At 50.2% G+C, this 15,057-nt stretch overlaps 1 protein-coding gene across 2 annotated transcripts in view; it reads left to right on the top strand.

Moving 5' to 3' along the window:
* The first annotated feature begins 3,776 nt into the window (after positions 1–3,776).
* Positions 3,777–15,057, top strand: part of ADAM17 (ADAM metallopeptidase domain 17) — a 38,092-nt gene continuing 26,811 nt past the window's right edge. Inside the window, exons 1-2 of one of the 2 annotated variants that reach the window (XM_028515350.2) lie at positions 3,777–4,076; positions 13,777–13,909. In XM_028515350.2, coding sequence (XP_028371151.1) covers positions 3,980–4,076; positions 13,777–13,909 — 230 coding nt within the window. In that variant the 5' untranslated portion in view covers positions 3,777–3,979. The remainder of the gene's footprint in view (positions 4,077–13,776; positions 13,910–15,057) is intronic. The other variant, XM_028515351.2, reaches the window with a different exon arrangement.

Below are 15,057 nucleotides of genomic sequence, written 5' to 3'. Positions count from 1 at the left end.
ACTAGGACTCTGGCCCTCAAAATCTAAATCAGGAAGGTTCCTGTTTTACTTTTAATGAGGGAGAAATACAGCTAAAATTAGAACTTAGCACAAACATCTGAATCAATTGTTTCCCCAATACTTGCAGACTAAATATCTCAGATTTCACACAGGGTTCTGCAAACCCATGAGTACAAACTAATCTTGACACTGAATTTGGATCATCTCCATGGAGGAAATCCGAGAACCAGGTGTGAATTTATTCTTCCAGAAGCACTTTATATGTTTGAGGAATAACAAAACATTCCTTCACCGCCTTGATTTGAGGCCACTTAAGAAACCACCAAGATGGAAACAGCAGAAAGGAAGACCTACGAGAGAGCCTTCCGCCACATTGAAGTGTTGCTAACATCAAGCTGCACACACAGTTGCTGCATCACTGTCAATTAACATTAACTGGTAATTCAAATTGTTATAAACAATTTTTGTTTTTACATAATATTGAAGTTAAAAATACGTATGCAGACCTGGCTGGTGTGGCTCAGTGGACTGAGCACAGGCTGCGAACCAAAGGGTTGCTGGTTCAATTCCCTGTCAGGGCACATGCCTGGGTTGTGGGCCAGGTTCCCAGTAGGGGGCGTATGAGAGGCAACCACACATTGATGTTTCCCTCCTCTCTAAAAATAAATAAAATATTTAAAAAATAAAATGGGTAAAGGGAGGATTTTAAGCCTTTTGAGATAGTTCAGAATTTGTTAAAGTTATACCTATTCTGTAGTTAAAACATTTGGTAGTTTTTTCTTTAAAATGTCATTTAGGCTTTCATAACTTAAAACGATTGGGGGTGGAGACTGGTTGCTGTGGCTCAGTGGATTGAATGCTGGCCTGCGAACCAAAAGGTCATCAGTTGGATTTCCAGTGGGAGGTGTGTGAGAGGCAACCACACGTTGACGGTTCTCTCCCTCTCAAAATAGATTAATGGAATCTAAAAAGTACAATAACTGGGGGTGGGGAACACGTTCTAACAGAAAAAATAGAAGCAATAGGGATTTCTCTACCAACACAGAGTATGTTCAGCTATGATTTGTTGGTCCTCAACTGGAAAAGACGACATTTGGTGGCAGACAGGGTTTGGTAAAATACAGTCATGTCTGTCACTTAGGTATCAGTAAGGACTTAAACTTACAGCACTAGGAAGGCCATTTAAAGGTGCGATAATTCTAACATAAGAGAAAAATAAGAGAAGAATTCTGTCTAATCATCTATTTTTAAATGAGATTTTGATTTGAGCCAGACTTTCAAACATTTGAGAACTATTTTAAGGGTGGATGTGTGGCCATTTTTGTCATTTTTATGAACCTGGTTTTATTGATTCTTAAGTGTCACCTGATAGCATTAAAACTAATACTTAATCTTATTTTTAATGGTTTAGGAGCCTTCACTTTAAACCAATGAGGGCAGTTGTATGTTTTATTCTGCCATCTTCCCTTGTATGATTTGTATTTGATCAGTTTTGTGAGAGGAGAGTTACCACGTGTGAATATTATGTGTCTTACTATTGAACTTGGACATTACAATTAAGTACCAGTATGAACCACCTGCCCCATAACTTGCGATCCATTTATCAGGTGCACAAGTGACATGAAGATGTGACCCAATTTGAGGCAGACTTGCCTTCTACTTTTTAGCAAAATTTTACTTAACAAATGACTCCATCTTCAGAGCCAATGCCTTAAGCAGGGGTGCCAAAACTCATTTTCACTGGGGGCCACATCAGCCTCGCATGTGAACAGCTACACGTGATCTTGGGCCAGCATACTGGGGTAGGACATTTCCAGGGACGTGGATCCCAGCAAACACTAATGGCTGAGAGGTGCTGGGATTTGTATGTGGGTTTAAAGTTGGTCTACTCTTAGTAACTGTGCTATGTTGCCCTTTTTTGGAGATTAAAGCAGTACCAGAAGATCAGTGCTTTTTTAAACTTAGGTCATGACCAGTTCAGTGGATGATGGGTCACAGCCAGCCTTTTTTTAAAGTGAAATAGAATGGAAAATACATGTGTGTTGGTAGGCATAATCTTTTGTGAAATCAGTTTTTTATGTATGTGACTAGTGGGTTGTGAGGTAAAAGAAAATAAATTGATTTCAAATGAGTGAAACCATGTCTTCCAGGTTGTTAAAGGTTTCTCTGCAGTGCGTGCCCTAGGACCATGACTGGAAGTTGTTCAGGTTTTACTGTTGGGAATAATGTCATTTTTTTAATGATGGCATTGTTGGGTCTCTTGCACTTAGCACTGTAAGACTGACATTTCTGTCTTAGAATGCGCTGAGCAACGAGTGTTAATGCCTTGACAGAAAAGGGGGCGCTCCCCATCTTGAGAGTGAGAGTCTTATTCTGTATTGTTTGGAGATTATGTAAAGGTTAATTCTTCAATTTTTTTTTGTCCTCAGACACTAAGAGTATTCTTGCAGCATTGCCCAGACTTGGACTAAGACTACCACGAAGTGCTTAAACCCCGCAAGTGTGGCGGAGTTAGGATTTCCTCACCTAGCCAAGAGGCTTACGGGCTTTCATGGGATATGAATTACTAAGTGGACTTGAAACTGGGTCATGGAACTCGGATAAGAACGAGTATGTTTAATTAAGGCATTTTATACCTCGGATGAACAGATTGGGTCCCGTTAAGTCAAAAAATGCACAAAGCCAGTAATTATGGATAACTGTTGGAAAAGATGCTGTGATTTCCTGAGGCATGCCACAACGGACCTAAATTGAAACCATAGTTGAAGTATTTTAGTAGGAACTAGCCGTGAAACCTGACCACGCAGGACCAATATTATATTCCTAACAACTGACCATTTCACGCTGGAGGAGAGGCTGTCTCTTAAGTGGAAAATGTGCCATGTCCTACTTGCATAAACTTTAGTTGAACCAAAATAGTAATATGCATCCAACGCTATTATTCAGTACCACAAACACTAAACTGCAGAGCTAAAATTATGCCAAGGATTGCAAAACAAAACACGAACTGCCTGGGGGAATTTGGAATCTATGCTAAAGGGTCCGTGCATGCAGATTGTTGGATTTTAGTAAGTTAGCTGGAAGAGTCTAGCTTCTGAATTCACAGACGAGTTAGGTCGAACACCCTAGTTTCTGGAAATGTTTGCAGAGCTGCAACCTACAGCGGAACGCACGAGGAAATGTGTATTAAGGAATGAAGCGCCTGTTATTGCCCTCCATAAAGCCTTTTCCTTACAGTGGACCGGGGCCTAAAACGTCGCCCATGGTCACGCTGAGCGGGGAAGCCAAGCGGGACCCATCTGCGTCCGGACGTGCGCTCCCCCGATCAGGCGCAGCGCCGCCTGCTCTCGGAGCCGGCCCTTCGTCGTCGGCACTTCGTTTGCGGGTCATTCCGGGGAGCGCAAAGGACTAGGGGGTCCCTCCTCGTCCATCCCTGACCCCACGGCGCTTCCTACGGCGTGTTTTGTGAAACGCAGAACGGGGAACCTAACCAGGGGTGGGACCAGTACAAGGGAGAAGGCCGAACGCGCCTTCGAGGGCCCGCTCCCAAGCTCCCGCCTCCCTCGCAGCGGTCACTCGGGGACAGAGGCGAGGACCGCCCGGGTCAAGTCAGGACATCGCGGGTCGCGCCCGGGCGGCTGGACGGAAGCGGGAGGCCGACAGGCTGCCTCTCCGGCAGGGCCGGACGCTGGCGAGGGCGGAGCGAGCGGCGGCTTCCCGGCGTGCCACGCGGCGCCGGCTTCCGCCAGTGGGCGGGGCGGGGGGCGGAGGCCGGAAGTAGACGAGGCGGGACTCCCCGAGCGCTGCCGGCGCTTCCGGGGCCTGGATCCGGGCTGCAGCCCTCCTATAGGCGGCGCGGGAGGAACGAGTGGTCTGAGGGGCCGGGAGGGCGGATCCCTCTCCCTCCCGATGTGAGCGGCGCCCCGAACCCCCGTCAGACGAAGGCTGCCTGGAGAGGTGGAGACGGCGGCCCGGGAACATGCGGCAGTGTCTCCTCTTGCTCGCCGGCTTAGTTCCTCTCGCGCTGGCGCCGCGGCCTCCGGACGAGCCGAGCTCCGGCTCCCCGCAGCGACTCGGTAAAGACCCGGGGAGTTGGCTCAGGCCGGCGCGGGGCGCCTGGAGCGCGCTGCTCTCGGGGAAGAGCGGGAGCCCGAGCCGGTGTCGGGCGACCGAGGCGCGTCCCCAAAGTTTTCTGAGGATGAGGGGGGTGTGGCCTGGAGTTTAGGGAAAGAACGGAGCGGGGCTCGTCTCCCAATGGGAAAGGGGTCCCGGAGGGCGCCTCCGGTCGCGACGGAGGGCTCGGGAGGGGTCTGCTCCCCGGGCTCGCGTTCGGGAAGGAGGTAAGGGGGCGGGGGCGCGGTGCCCGGGTGCCTGCCCGACGCAGGTGTCGGAGGAGCCGGGGACCGGCGCGTGGCGCCACAGCTGTTCCTGACGCCCTCGGGGGCGAGCTCGAGTTTCTGTTGCGAGAGGCGTTCGTGCAGTAAGCTGGGTAGAGGGTGGGGGCTGGAACACTCTTTCTGGAACTGCGTTCGGTGGACCGCGTAAGCGTGCCCTCGGTTATTTAAACTGGAACCTGCGGCAGGTGCTCGCGGTGGGCAGCGCTTCCACCTGCCCGCAGCCTGCTGGTGATGCTGCTCCTGGGAGTGCTTTCCTGGCCGTTTTAAACAAAGGAATGATCAGGGGCGGCCAGTTTGAGCAATTTTGAGGCTACAAAGTAGAGGGTTCTTATTTAGATTTTCTGAAGACATTGGATTTTGAGGATAGAGATACATTAGGAGGGTCGGAGCTTGGCAGAAGTTTGTGCCAGCTTGTACTGTCAGGGTCCTTGAGCTTTCAGAAGTCGGCAGGGGAGACATTTCCCCGGGTGCGAGGTTGCAGCCTCCATGAGTTTTCACAATTGTCTTGGTCCCCAAATCCTGTCAAGGCTTAGGTTTTAGCGTGGCACAGATTTTGACACCATGTCGACTTCCTTTCTTTTCTTTTTTTAAGGCTATTTTTAAAAAGATATTTATTTATTTTTAGAGAGGGAAGGGAGGGAGAAAGAGAGAGAGAGAAACAATGTGCGGTTTTGGGGGTTATGGCCTGCAACCCAGGTGTGTACCCTGGCTGGGAATCGAACCTGCAACACTTTGGTTCACAGCCCGTGCTCAATCCACTGAGCTACGCCAGCCAGGGCTGATACCGACTTTCTTAATGGCTGATTAAAAAATTTGCAGTGCTTTACTTGGCAGTTCTTTGTAAGTAACTCGAGGGTATCCAGGGGTTGAAGGTCCCCGCTTGAACAGCCGCCCTGTGGCTCCAGCTGAAATGGAAGGGAAGGGGGCAGGCGGGTTAGGGCAGCTGAGACGTGGTTAGCACAGATGGGGGGAGACTTTTGAGGTGGGGGTGGTCAGGAGAGGGGAGGAATGGGATAAGGACCCGCTGCACTGGGGTTGATGTTAATGAAAAGAATGAACACAGTGTATTTCGAGATACTCAAGTTTCCACTCCAACACAGCTGTTTCGCTTTTATTATCACTGCAGGTGGAAAAACAAGCATGAATCCCAGGGATGCACGTAGTATAGAGGAAAATCTTGCTTTCTAGATCAGTTATCAGCTAGTGATCGTAAGGGGTTTTTTTGCGGGGAAGGGGGGGATGTGTGTTATTTGCAAAGTGCAGAACATTGGTGCCAGGAAAATGCACGGACTTACTTACCCCTAATTCACTAGCTGTTGGAGAACACGTACCACATCTAAGTATCGTGTGTGGCTTTGGAAATATGAATAACAAGACCAGAAGCACCTGCCTTCAGCACCCTTTGGCAGAGTGGGAGGGGGGGATGTAAACAGGCACTCTCCAGCCCCCTGGAGGAGAGGTGCGGAGCCCCACCTGGTGGGGCGTGTCATCCCCCGGGAAGTGGGGCCCAGCCTGGGAAGGGGGGGCAAGGCTCCCCGAAGGAGGTGCTGCTGGAGCCCGGACTTGAAGGTTCGGTCGGTGCAGAGGGAACAGAAGGGCCCTCCTGACGGGGGCACCCCGAGACTGTTGGCAGTAACCTTAGGGCGTGTGCCCAGCTTTTTCACGGAAGCAGCGGGGAAATGAGTCTCAGCTGTAGTGAGTTGACAGGCTCACACAGTGGCAAATACGTGTCTTGTGGGTGTTGTTTTTCTTCTGAAGAGAATTGACTTTGTGTTTTTGACGGCTTGGGATACAATTTGTTGCTTAACTCTACCATTATTTAGATTGAATTGGTCAAGACCAATGAGTAGTTCCATAGTTAAAGAGCGCCGTTGATTAGCTTACGTATCTTGTAAATGTTGTTGTAACTGCAGTTCTAAAGATTGATTAGGGAGTCGAACCTTGGCTTTTGGAGTGCTCCCTGGGTCGCTCAAAATGATTCCACTTGAACTGCTATGAATTTCATAATTTAGGAAAGTTATGAGTCATGTGAGCTTAGTCATGATGATAGCGTGAAGTTGCAGCTGGGGTGTCCAAGTCTCTGATTTCAAAAGTGGTTTCTCTTTGTGTTACTTTTAATAAAAGAGGATGTAGTGGGTGGAAAGAAGAAATGTAGGTCACAGGTGAGGGATGAGCGCGGCGTCTGGACCGCGTGGGAAGGCAGGCACCCCGAGGTTCTGCTGTGGGGATTCTCCGCACTGCAGGGCTCCGTTCTCTTTACGGGCAGCGCCGTCCTGTTCTGCTCGGTGTCTGCACATCTGGCTTCCTCTTTTGATGCTAATTTTGCTTGCAGGCTGCATTCTTTTTAAACCCAAACACACAACCACCCTAACCGTTCCGAGGGAGATGAAACGCATCTGTTTTTTCCTAGTCAGAGGCGCACTGTGTTGCTGTGGAACAGTACGAAGAGCGGAGTGAGGCAGAGAGCTCTGGTGGGGAAATGAGAAACCCTTTTGGCCGTTATGGGTTTTCCAGAACATTAAGTGGAGGTGTCCTTCAAGGCCACGTGCGGTTGATTTTTGGATTCCTCACCATGTTGTATTTGTGAGAGGTGGCGAGTGTTTTCAGTGGGACGTGTAATCGGAGGAAAGTATGACCAAGTCAGGGCAGGAGGGACGGGACAGGCCTCGCGGAGCTGGGGGGGTGAGCTGCGGTGCTTTGTCACGTACCCCCTAACGTAGCTCTTAGCCCTAAAAGCAAGCAAGGACATGGTGGCTTCCTTCTCATGCCTTTTTTTCCCTTTAACATGACTTCAGGCTCTGGCAAGTCTCTCTGCTGCCTTGCTTCACTTTCTGACTGTGTTCTGGTTAACTGCTGTCTCTGACGTAGAAGTGTTCTCTGGAGGGGCACACTCACGTGTCCATCTGCCCACGTGATGCTGCCCCCTCAGCGTTCACAGGTGCATCAGATGTAGCGTTTCCAGAGCGACCTGCCTGTTTGTTTGATCAGGAGAATGAGCACGGGAGAGAAGGTGCGGTCTGGGACTCGGCGGGGAGCGTGCTGGAAGTGGTGGGAGTGATCTCATTGCCTGCCCTGTGTGTGCACCGCTCTCGGCTCTGGGGTCTTGTGGGCCAGTCCGGCTTTCTCCAGAGGCCGCCTGGGGCTGCGTGGACTCTCGCTTCAGCTCAGTTTCCCTGTGACTGCTCTTGCTAGAGAGTCTTGGCCCAGCTTACGTCCCAGCCCCGGTGAAGAGCTCTTGACGGGCAGTTATTTGGGATGGCTTATCCTGCCCAGCTGGCATCAAGCCGTAGAGTGAAGACTTTGGTGTCCAGGACCTGGTTGCCACGGCTCAGCAGGGGCCACCGCTCTTCTCATCTCTGAGTCCTGAGAGGGAGGCACCTGTGCCTACGGCTCACGGCGCAGGAACCCGGCCAGGCCGCCCCGTCCCGCATGTCTTGGGGAGCCCCGAAGAGCAGTCTTTGGCACAAGCAGCACAAACACTCGACAGCAGCCCGGCTTCATGTCTTCCACCTCTGACACCAGAAGCAGCAGCAGGGCGCCGACAGTGGCGTTTGGAGGGACGCTTGGTGCTCCGCGCAGCAGGGGCTGGAGCCGGAGCGGAGCGCTGCAGGCGTTCTGCGTTGCACCGGCAAGCTGTGCCCCTGGCGATGCCGGTTATTGCCAAAAGGAAGAAACCCACAAATGGTCTTCTCATTCAACACTTCACTGTTTAAAAGTCGGTTTTATCGTAAAAATGTTGGTTCTGGGCTCGATGAAAGAAATATGGGTACACTTTAAGTCGTTGTATCAAAGTCAGTGGCCATGAAAGCTAATTCCATAAGTGAAACAACATAGGCGGAGGAGGAGGGTGGGGTGGAAGGGTTATCCAGCCTGTAGGCCGTGCCACACCCACAGCTAGAAAGCCAGCTTACTGCAGGCCTGGGGGTCCACCTTTCTCTTTATTCCGGGAAGACAGATAGAAGGAACGAAGTATCGGCTGCTTTTACCACTGATGTCGATGTTGAAAGTCACGCAGTAACGGATTTGCTCTCTCCACCTAAGGTCACTGTATGACTTACCAGTGACATAACTGCCAACCTATGATAACCTAATGCAAAACAGCCCTACGTAAATGAACAGTGTGATTGTAAGCTGTATATATAAGGGACAAGACAGAGTGTGGAACACCAGGACACCAGCATCTTGAAGCGTCCAGCTGTCCTCTTACATCAGCTGCTTGTCCAACCCTCATCTGAACCTGCTCCTCGTGGTTGTTTTTCTTCTTCTTTTTTAAAAAAGTTTTTTTTAATTTTTACAGGGGAAGGGAAAGAGAAAGAAAGAGAGAAACATCACTATGTGCAATCTATAACATCGATTGATTGCTTCTTGTATACCCCCTACTAGGGACCTGGCCGGCAACTCAGGCACGTGCCCTGACTGGGAACCGAACCAGAGGCGTTTCGTTTTAGAGGTCGGCACAATCCACTGAGCCACACCAGCCAGGGCTCTTTTTTCTTTTTAAAACCTCAGGGGATGTGGTGCCACTGTGTTCCCAGGTACCCAAGCCAGAGGTCAGGTGGTCTTTTCACGATCTGCACCTGAGTTGCTCGGCTGTTTACTAGCTGATTGCCCTGACTCCGTCTGTTTCCCGCTAGCCCGCTCTCCACCCTGCAGACACGGTGAGAGTCCTAACTCACAGCTGTGGGCCTTCTCCAGTGACCAGCATCCTTAATGTAGTCCCGTGGCCCTTCGCCGGGCCTCTGCCCGCCTCTCCAGGGTGGTGCCTCTTCACGTGCCCTCGTGGTTCTGCGCTCCGGCCTGAGTTGCTGTCATTACTTCGAGAATGCTGTTTCTCGTGGACTGCAGCAAATGTTACGTCCTCTCCTTTGAACCTTCTTCCTTTCTCCTCCTCTTGGCTTCCTCCTCATCCCTTTGTTCTTAACGTCAGCGTTGTTTCCCTGGGAGAGCATCACTTGGCTCAGCAGGCAGGTGCGTGCACCTGGTGCTTGACGTACTTCACGATCATTTCTTTTACGTTTTTTAAAAAACATTTTATTTACCTACTCCTAGAGAGGGGAAGCAAGGGAGAAAGAAAGGGAGAGAAAGAGAGGGAGAGAAACACCACTGTGTGGCTGCCTGTCACGTGCCCCCCACTGGGGACCTGGCCCATAACCCAGGCGTGTGCCCTGACTGGGAATCAAACCCGTGGCCCTCTGGCTCGCAGGCCGGCACTCAGTCCACTGAGCCACACCAGCCAGGGCCTTTCATGGTAATTTTTTGTGTGGTGGTCTTTCCACCAATGTCACAGTATCAGAAATGTATTTCTCTGTTATACCCCTCATGTGTGGAAGGTAGGAGGTTTTCAATAAATACTGAATACGTGAGTAGGTGGAGTCTAGTGGAGGGGGAAATGAAGTGTAGAATGTGTGTGTAAGAAAGGAGGGATGGGGTGGAGAAGATACAAGAGCAGTGAGGAAGGGGAGGGTCTCTGAGGACAGCCAGATGGGGGGCCGAATGGGGGGAAACCACAGCATGTGGCAGGGAAGAGCAGGAGGGGTGGGCAGGGGGCACCGAGATCACTTGGTACCCCCGCCTGACCTTTCGGATGGTCTGCTGTTCCCTGATTTGCGTTTGTAGCCAGCCGGCGCGAGAAAGGCTCAGAGGGTAAGGGTCGTTGCTGGGGCGATTTGTAGCAGCCAGGGAGGACGCTCGTTGTGCAGGGGCTGGGCAGCCCTTGTGGAGTTTCTCGCAGAGATGACGGCCACACACTGAGCTAAGGATGGTAGTTAAGCGGCTTATATTACATTTATTGAGAGATTCGGAGACGGATACAGGATTAAAAACTCTTGGAAAGTGGGGGAAATATAAATTCTGTTGGGAAAACTAGAAAACTGATACTACTGGTGGTCGGGATCCCGGACGTGAAGTGCAGTGAATGCGGAGCATCTGAGCGGCCGCTCGCCGGTTCCAGGACAGCAGCCCGAGCCGGCGGTCGGGCTGTCCCGGGCTGTCCTGGGCTGTCGGACAGGCGCACCGCTCTGCCCCGCTGTTGGCGGTGGCTCCGGAGCACCCAGTGTCATGAGAGGACACGTTACAATGGAAACAGTAGTTACGTGTTCTAACGTGCTTTAGCAAGCTACACTTAAAAAGTACGTGTTGTGTAGAGAGAGTACACCTGAAGGTAATCAGTAATGTCACTGTCTTGCTCTTGCTTTTTTTTCTAGCCTGTTTTTATATGTAAGATCATGCAATATGAGTAGATTTTTTAAAAATCTACCTTTGTTTAATATTGTAGCATACATATTTCCCCATGTTCTTAAAAACCTGTTTTTAAAACCATTTAAATGGTTGCACTGTCATTTAGAAGCACTGTGACTCGCCTGTCTTCCGGTTGTTACCTTGTTTCCGATGTTCGTTTGTTGAAATTATAATGCAGGGCTGGGCGGTGGGCTCTGTCTCGTGTGAGAGATTTTTTCTTCGAGTTACTTCCTCACGTCAGCCTAGTTCAGCGGGTCTCAGACTGGAGTGCGTACCCGCGTCACCTGGCGGGCAGGTTAAACACGGATTGCTGGGTCCCACCCCGGGAACTTCTGCTGGAGTGGGGGAGGAGACCCTGAAAATGGGCCTTCTGAACACGTTCCCAGGTGAGGCGGCGGCGGCTGCTGGTGGTGGTGCTGGTGGAGTGGGGAGCACACGCCGGGGAGGACTGGCCTGTGACAGTGACAATGGCACTCCAGTGTCGAGGTCGAGTTTCCCAGTCAGTAGGAGTGATTACGATCTCGAGTGAAACTGAGTTCATGTCCTGGCCTGTCCGTACCAGGAAGCTGGAGAGGGGAGGATGGTACCGGTGTCTCAGCATTGAGCATTTATTTGTGCAGCCTGTGAGCCTGAGGGTGCTGTGCACGAGAGCTTCTGTGCCGGGTGTCGGGAGGTGAGGGCGCTGCGATGAGGGAAGCAGAGCTCCCTGTTGGCCACTTCACAGTCCGTCTGTGAGATAAAGCAAACGTCGTTCGGAAGTGCCAGGAGAAGGGAGTCGGCGCGGGGCTTCAGAAGTCACAGGGAGGCCAGGTGGTCTTTGGACGTCTTGTCAGAAAGTAGGAGGCCAAGGAGTAGGTGGTGGTCCTAGCCCATCTTCAAGGAGCTGAAAAAGTATGATTTCAGTAAAGCTTGGTTGGGGTTTTCAGCCAGGCGGTCCCAAGTTCAAATCCCAGTTCTGTGCTCCCTGAGTCTGTAAAATGGGAATGATACCCCAGGGATGTTCGTGCGGATAATATAAAACACAGTATGATGTCTTGTAGGCAATAAACACTCAAAAATTGCTGAATAAATGGTAAGCTTCTCGAAGGTTTTTTTTTTTAATTTTAATCATTGTTCAAGTACAGTTTTCTCCCTTTTACTCCCAATCCAGCCCCACCTCCCAACCCTCCCCATTTCCCTCCCATTACCACCCTCCCGCTAGTTTTTGTCCATGTGTCCTTTAAGTTTGTTTCAAAGGTTTTTTTTAAGGTTTTATTTATTTTTTAGATAAAGGAAGGGAGGGAGAGAAAGGGAGAGAAACATGAACGTGCGGTTGTCTCTTTTTTTGCCCCCGACTGGGGGCCTGGCCTGCAGCCCAGGCCTGTGCCCTGACTGGGAACCAAACTGGTGACCTTCTGGTTTGCAGAATGGTGCCCAACCCTGTGAGCCACGCAGATCAGGGCCTCTGGGTTGAATTTAAAAGGGAATCTGATTAACAGAAAGTGGTTGGTGGGCCCCAGCAAGTGTGAAGTCTGCTGCTACTTTGTGTAATTTTGTCTTGAGTTAGACCCTCGAGTGGACTTCGGGAGAACTGACTTCGCGCGTGCGGCAGCAGCGTGCCCACCCCCTGCTGTCTTCGGGGTTGCACAGGGCCGCGGTTCTCCTCTTCCGGGCGCTCTTTGTAACGGGCCCTTCCCTCTCCCCGGCGAGTCCGCCGTCCTGCCTCAGTGCCCACAGCACTGACTTGAATTTGCTTGCGCGCTGCCTGTCTCTCCCGCAGTGGAGCGGGTGCTGCATTGGGCAAGGACTCGGTTCTGTTTGAGGCTGTGTCTCAGCGCTTAGCTAGGGCCTGGCGCGGCGCCGCGCACGAGAGACAGGCAGGAGGAAGTCCAGGGGAAGGGGAAGGGCGTTGGGTTGATTCTGTGTTTCATCCGTGGTTTTGTGAGCCTGTGTACCCTCAGGGGCGGTTCTCTTGTATTTTAAGCTGCTCTATTTTGAGGGCACCCTGAGTCCAGTGGAATGATTTTGAATCCCATTGCTTCTGCAGTGACACTTGTTGAGAGAGAAGGAAAGCATCCTCAGCTCAAATATTTTTAGACAGTTTCTACAGAGACTTAAGTCACCAAAATTGTATTCCAAGAATTCTCCTGATTTGGGCGGAGGCGGCAGGGTTGCTGTTGATGACCAGCGACTTACAGGGCAGCACGCACCTCACACGGTCTCCTCTCGCTCTGTGTTAGGTGAGAACATTTCTGTGTTTGCACTATTTCTGGAGCAGTGGTCTTGGCTCTTCTTGGGTTCCAAGTTGGTCTGGTGAAGTAATTGATGTTGGTTTTCCCCGGGGATTGGTGTGGTCTTATCGCTTTGGCTTCCTGGCGTCCACTGGGTTGCGGCTCTGCTGTGCCCGTTGAGGGGAGCGGCAATGGGGATATAGCACTTTTTGCTCTTCGGTTTGGCATACGTGATTTTTCTGTAAAAGGCTTACTTCCCCGGTTTTGGTTTGCTCAGGCCATTCGTGCACTTGCTGCTCTTTCTTGCTACCCATCAACCGATGAGAAGTTGGTGTAGCCCAGGTCGGCAGTGGGCAGGTCGAATTGGCCACCTTGATGTTAGCAATTCTGACACAAGCCCAAAGTGCCTTTAATTCAGAAGTTAGGTCGTTGCAGAACAGGGTGCTCTGAGATCTGAAAACGCCCACTGTCTGACGTGAACGCAGCCTCGTGTTCGGGTTTCCCTGGTGGTCGCCAGCGTCCTTCCTCAGGGCGGCTGTTTGACCGAGGGCCTAGGAGCGTTCTCCCGGTGGCTTGCTCGACGTGCTCCTGTCTGTCAGATCTCCGCCCCGCCCCTCTGTCCCATGCCGTGCATTTCCTGAAGAAACTGGGTCATTTGTTCTGCCCGAATTCTGACATTCTGGGTGTGGCCGATTGCCTGCTAAGGTTATCTAATTTGGCAACATTTGACATTTACGTCTTCAAAACTAGAGGTTAGATCTGGATTAGATTCAGGTTCCATTTTGTGTTTTTTGGTAAGAATGCCTCGTAGGTTTGTGCTGGGCATCTCCTCCTGTGTTACATCAGGGAGGGACTGTGGTCTGACTCTCACTGTGGAGATGCTACAGCTGGTTCCTAGGGTGACGTGTTCATCCGTTTTGCCTCCCGCCCAGAGGAGCTGGACTCCGTGCTCTTGGACTACGACATCCTCTCCCAGTCCAGCCTGCGCCAGCACTCAGTGCGCAAGAGGGACCTGCAGGCCCCGACGCACCTGGAGACACTGCTGACCTTCTCGGCGCTGAAAAGGTGATTTGCATTATTCATAGAAGAATGTTGGGGCAGGTGGGACTTGGTTTGGCAGAAGCAGAAAAATAAGGTATTTTTTTCAGTTACAGTTGACGTACAATATTATATAGTTTCAGGTGTATAAGGGTATCTTGGGAAGTTGCATTTTTAAAGATGTGTAATTGTTATAATTCGTCTGTCATGATTCTTAACATTGTTTATTGCTTATTCTATCTAAGATTCATACTGATGGTTCTTTTGAAAAAGTAGATAGGTATTCGAGAGATGTCAGTAATATATTTATAGGTCACTTAAATACGAGGTACAAATATGAGGTATAAACTTCACCTCATATAATCTACAGCATGGTGATTATAGTTAATGATAATACTGTATTGTATGTTTGAAAGTTGCTAAGAGAACATATCTTAAAAGTTCTTATCACAAGAAAAACAATTTGAAACTATGGTGACAAATACTAACAAGACTTATTGTGATGATCATTTTGTGATATATACAAAAAGTAAAATGTTACTTCATATGGATTAGCACCAGCTTGTAGTTACTGTAAATCCTTAAAAGTCAGAAAGATAATGACCATGCTAAAAGAAGTCTGTAAGTACATGACTTCACATAATTTTGGGAGGATACAGTAAAATACAAATTCTGACTAACCTTCTGTTGGAGACTTTGTAACTGAAAGGTAAAGATTAGACCAGAGGTGTCAAAGTCATTGTCATCGGGGGCCTCATCAGCCTCACGGTTGCCTTCAAAGGGCCGAACGTAATTTCAGGACTGTACAAAGGTAACATGTCCTCGCACTGGGGACCTGGCCTGCAACTACTCCTTAACAGCTAAGCCAGAGCTTGGTGCTTCCCCCAGGTAGAAACAAGGTGCTGGGCCAGATAAAGCAAGGCGGAGGGTGGCCCACGGTCCCGTGTTTGCCACCTGTGGATGAAATACTCAAAAAACAGGAATTTTACCATCACTTGGCCCTTATCTTTACAGTAGAGCAGATTATTAAGTGTTGCAAATGAAGAGTCCAGTTCCAGTGATTTTTCTGGACAGAACATTAAGTAAAAGTAATATTGAGACCCCTGGAGAGCGCTAAAAGTAAACAACAGGACATTTTTACTAGGGGTGCCTTTCAAAGCTCTCGGCACAGGCGA

This window comes from Phyllostomus discolor, chromosome 6, assembly GCF_004126475.2.
Source record: "Phyllostomus discolor isolate MPI-MPIP mPhyDis1 chromosome 6, mPhyDis1.pri.v3, whole genome shotgun sequence".
In the NCBI taxonomy this organism is placed as follows: Eukaryota; Metazoa; Chordata; class Mammalia; order Chiroptera; family Phyllostomidae; genus Phyllostomus; species Phyllostomus discolor.
The sequence above is the reverse complement of the archived record's forward strand: the minus strand, read 5'-3'. Positions and strand labels throughout refer to the sequence as shown.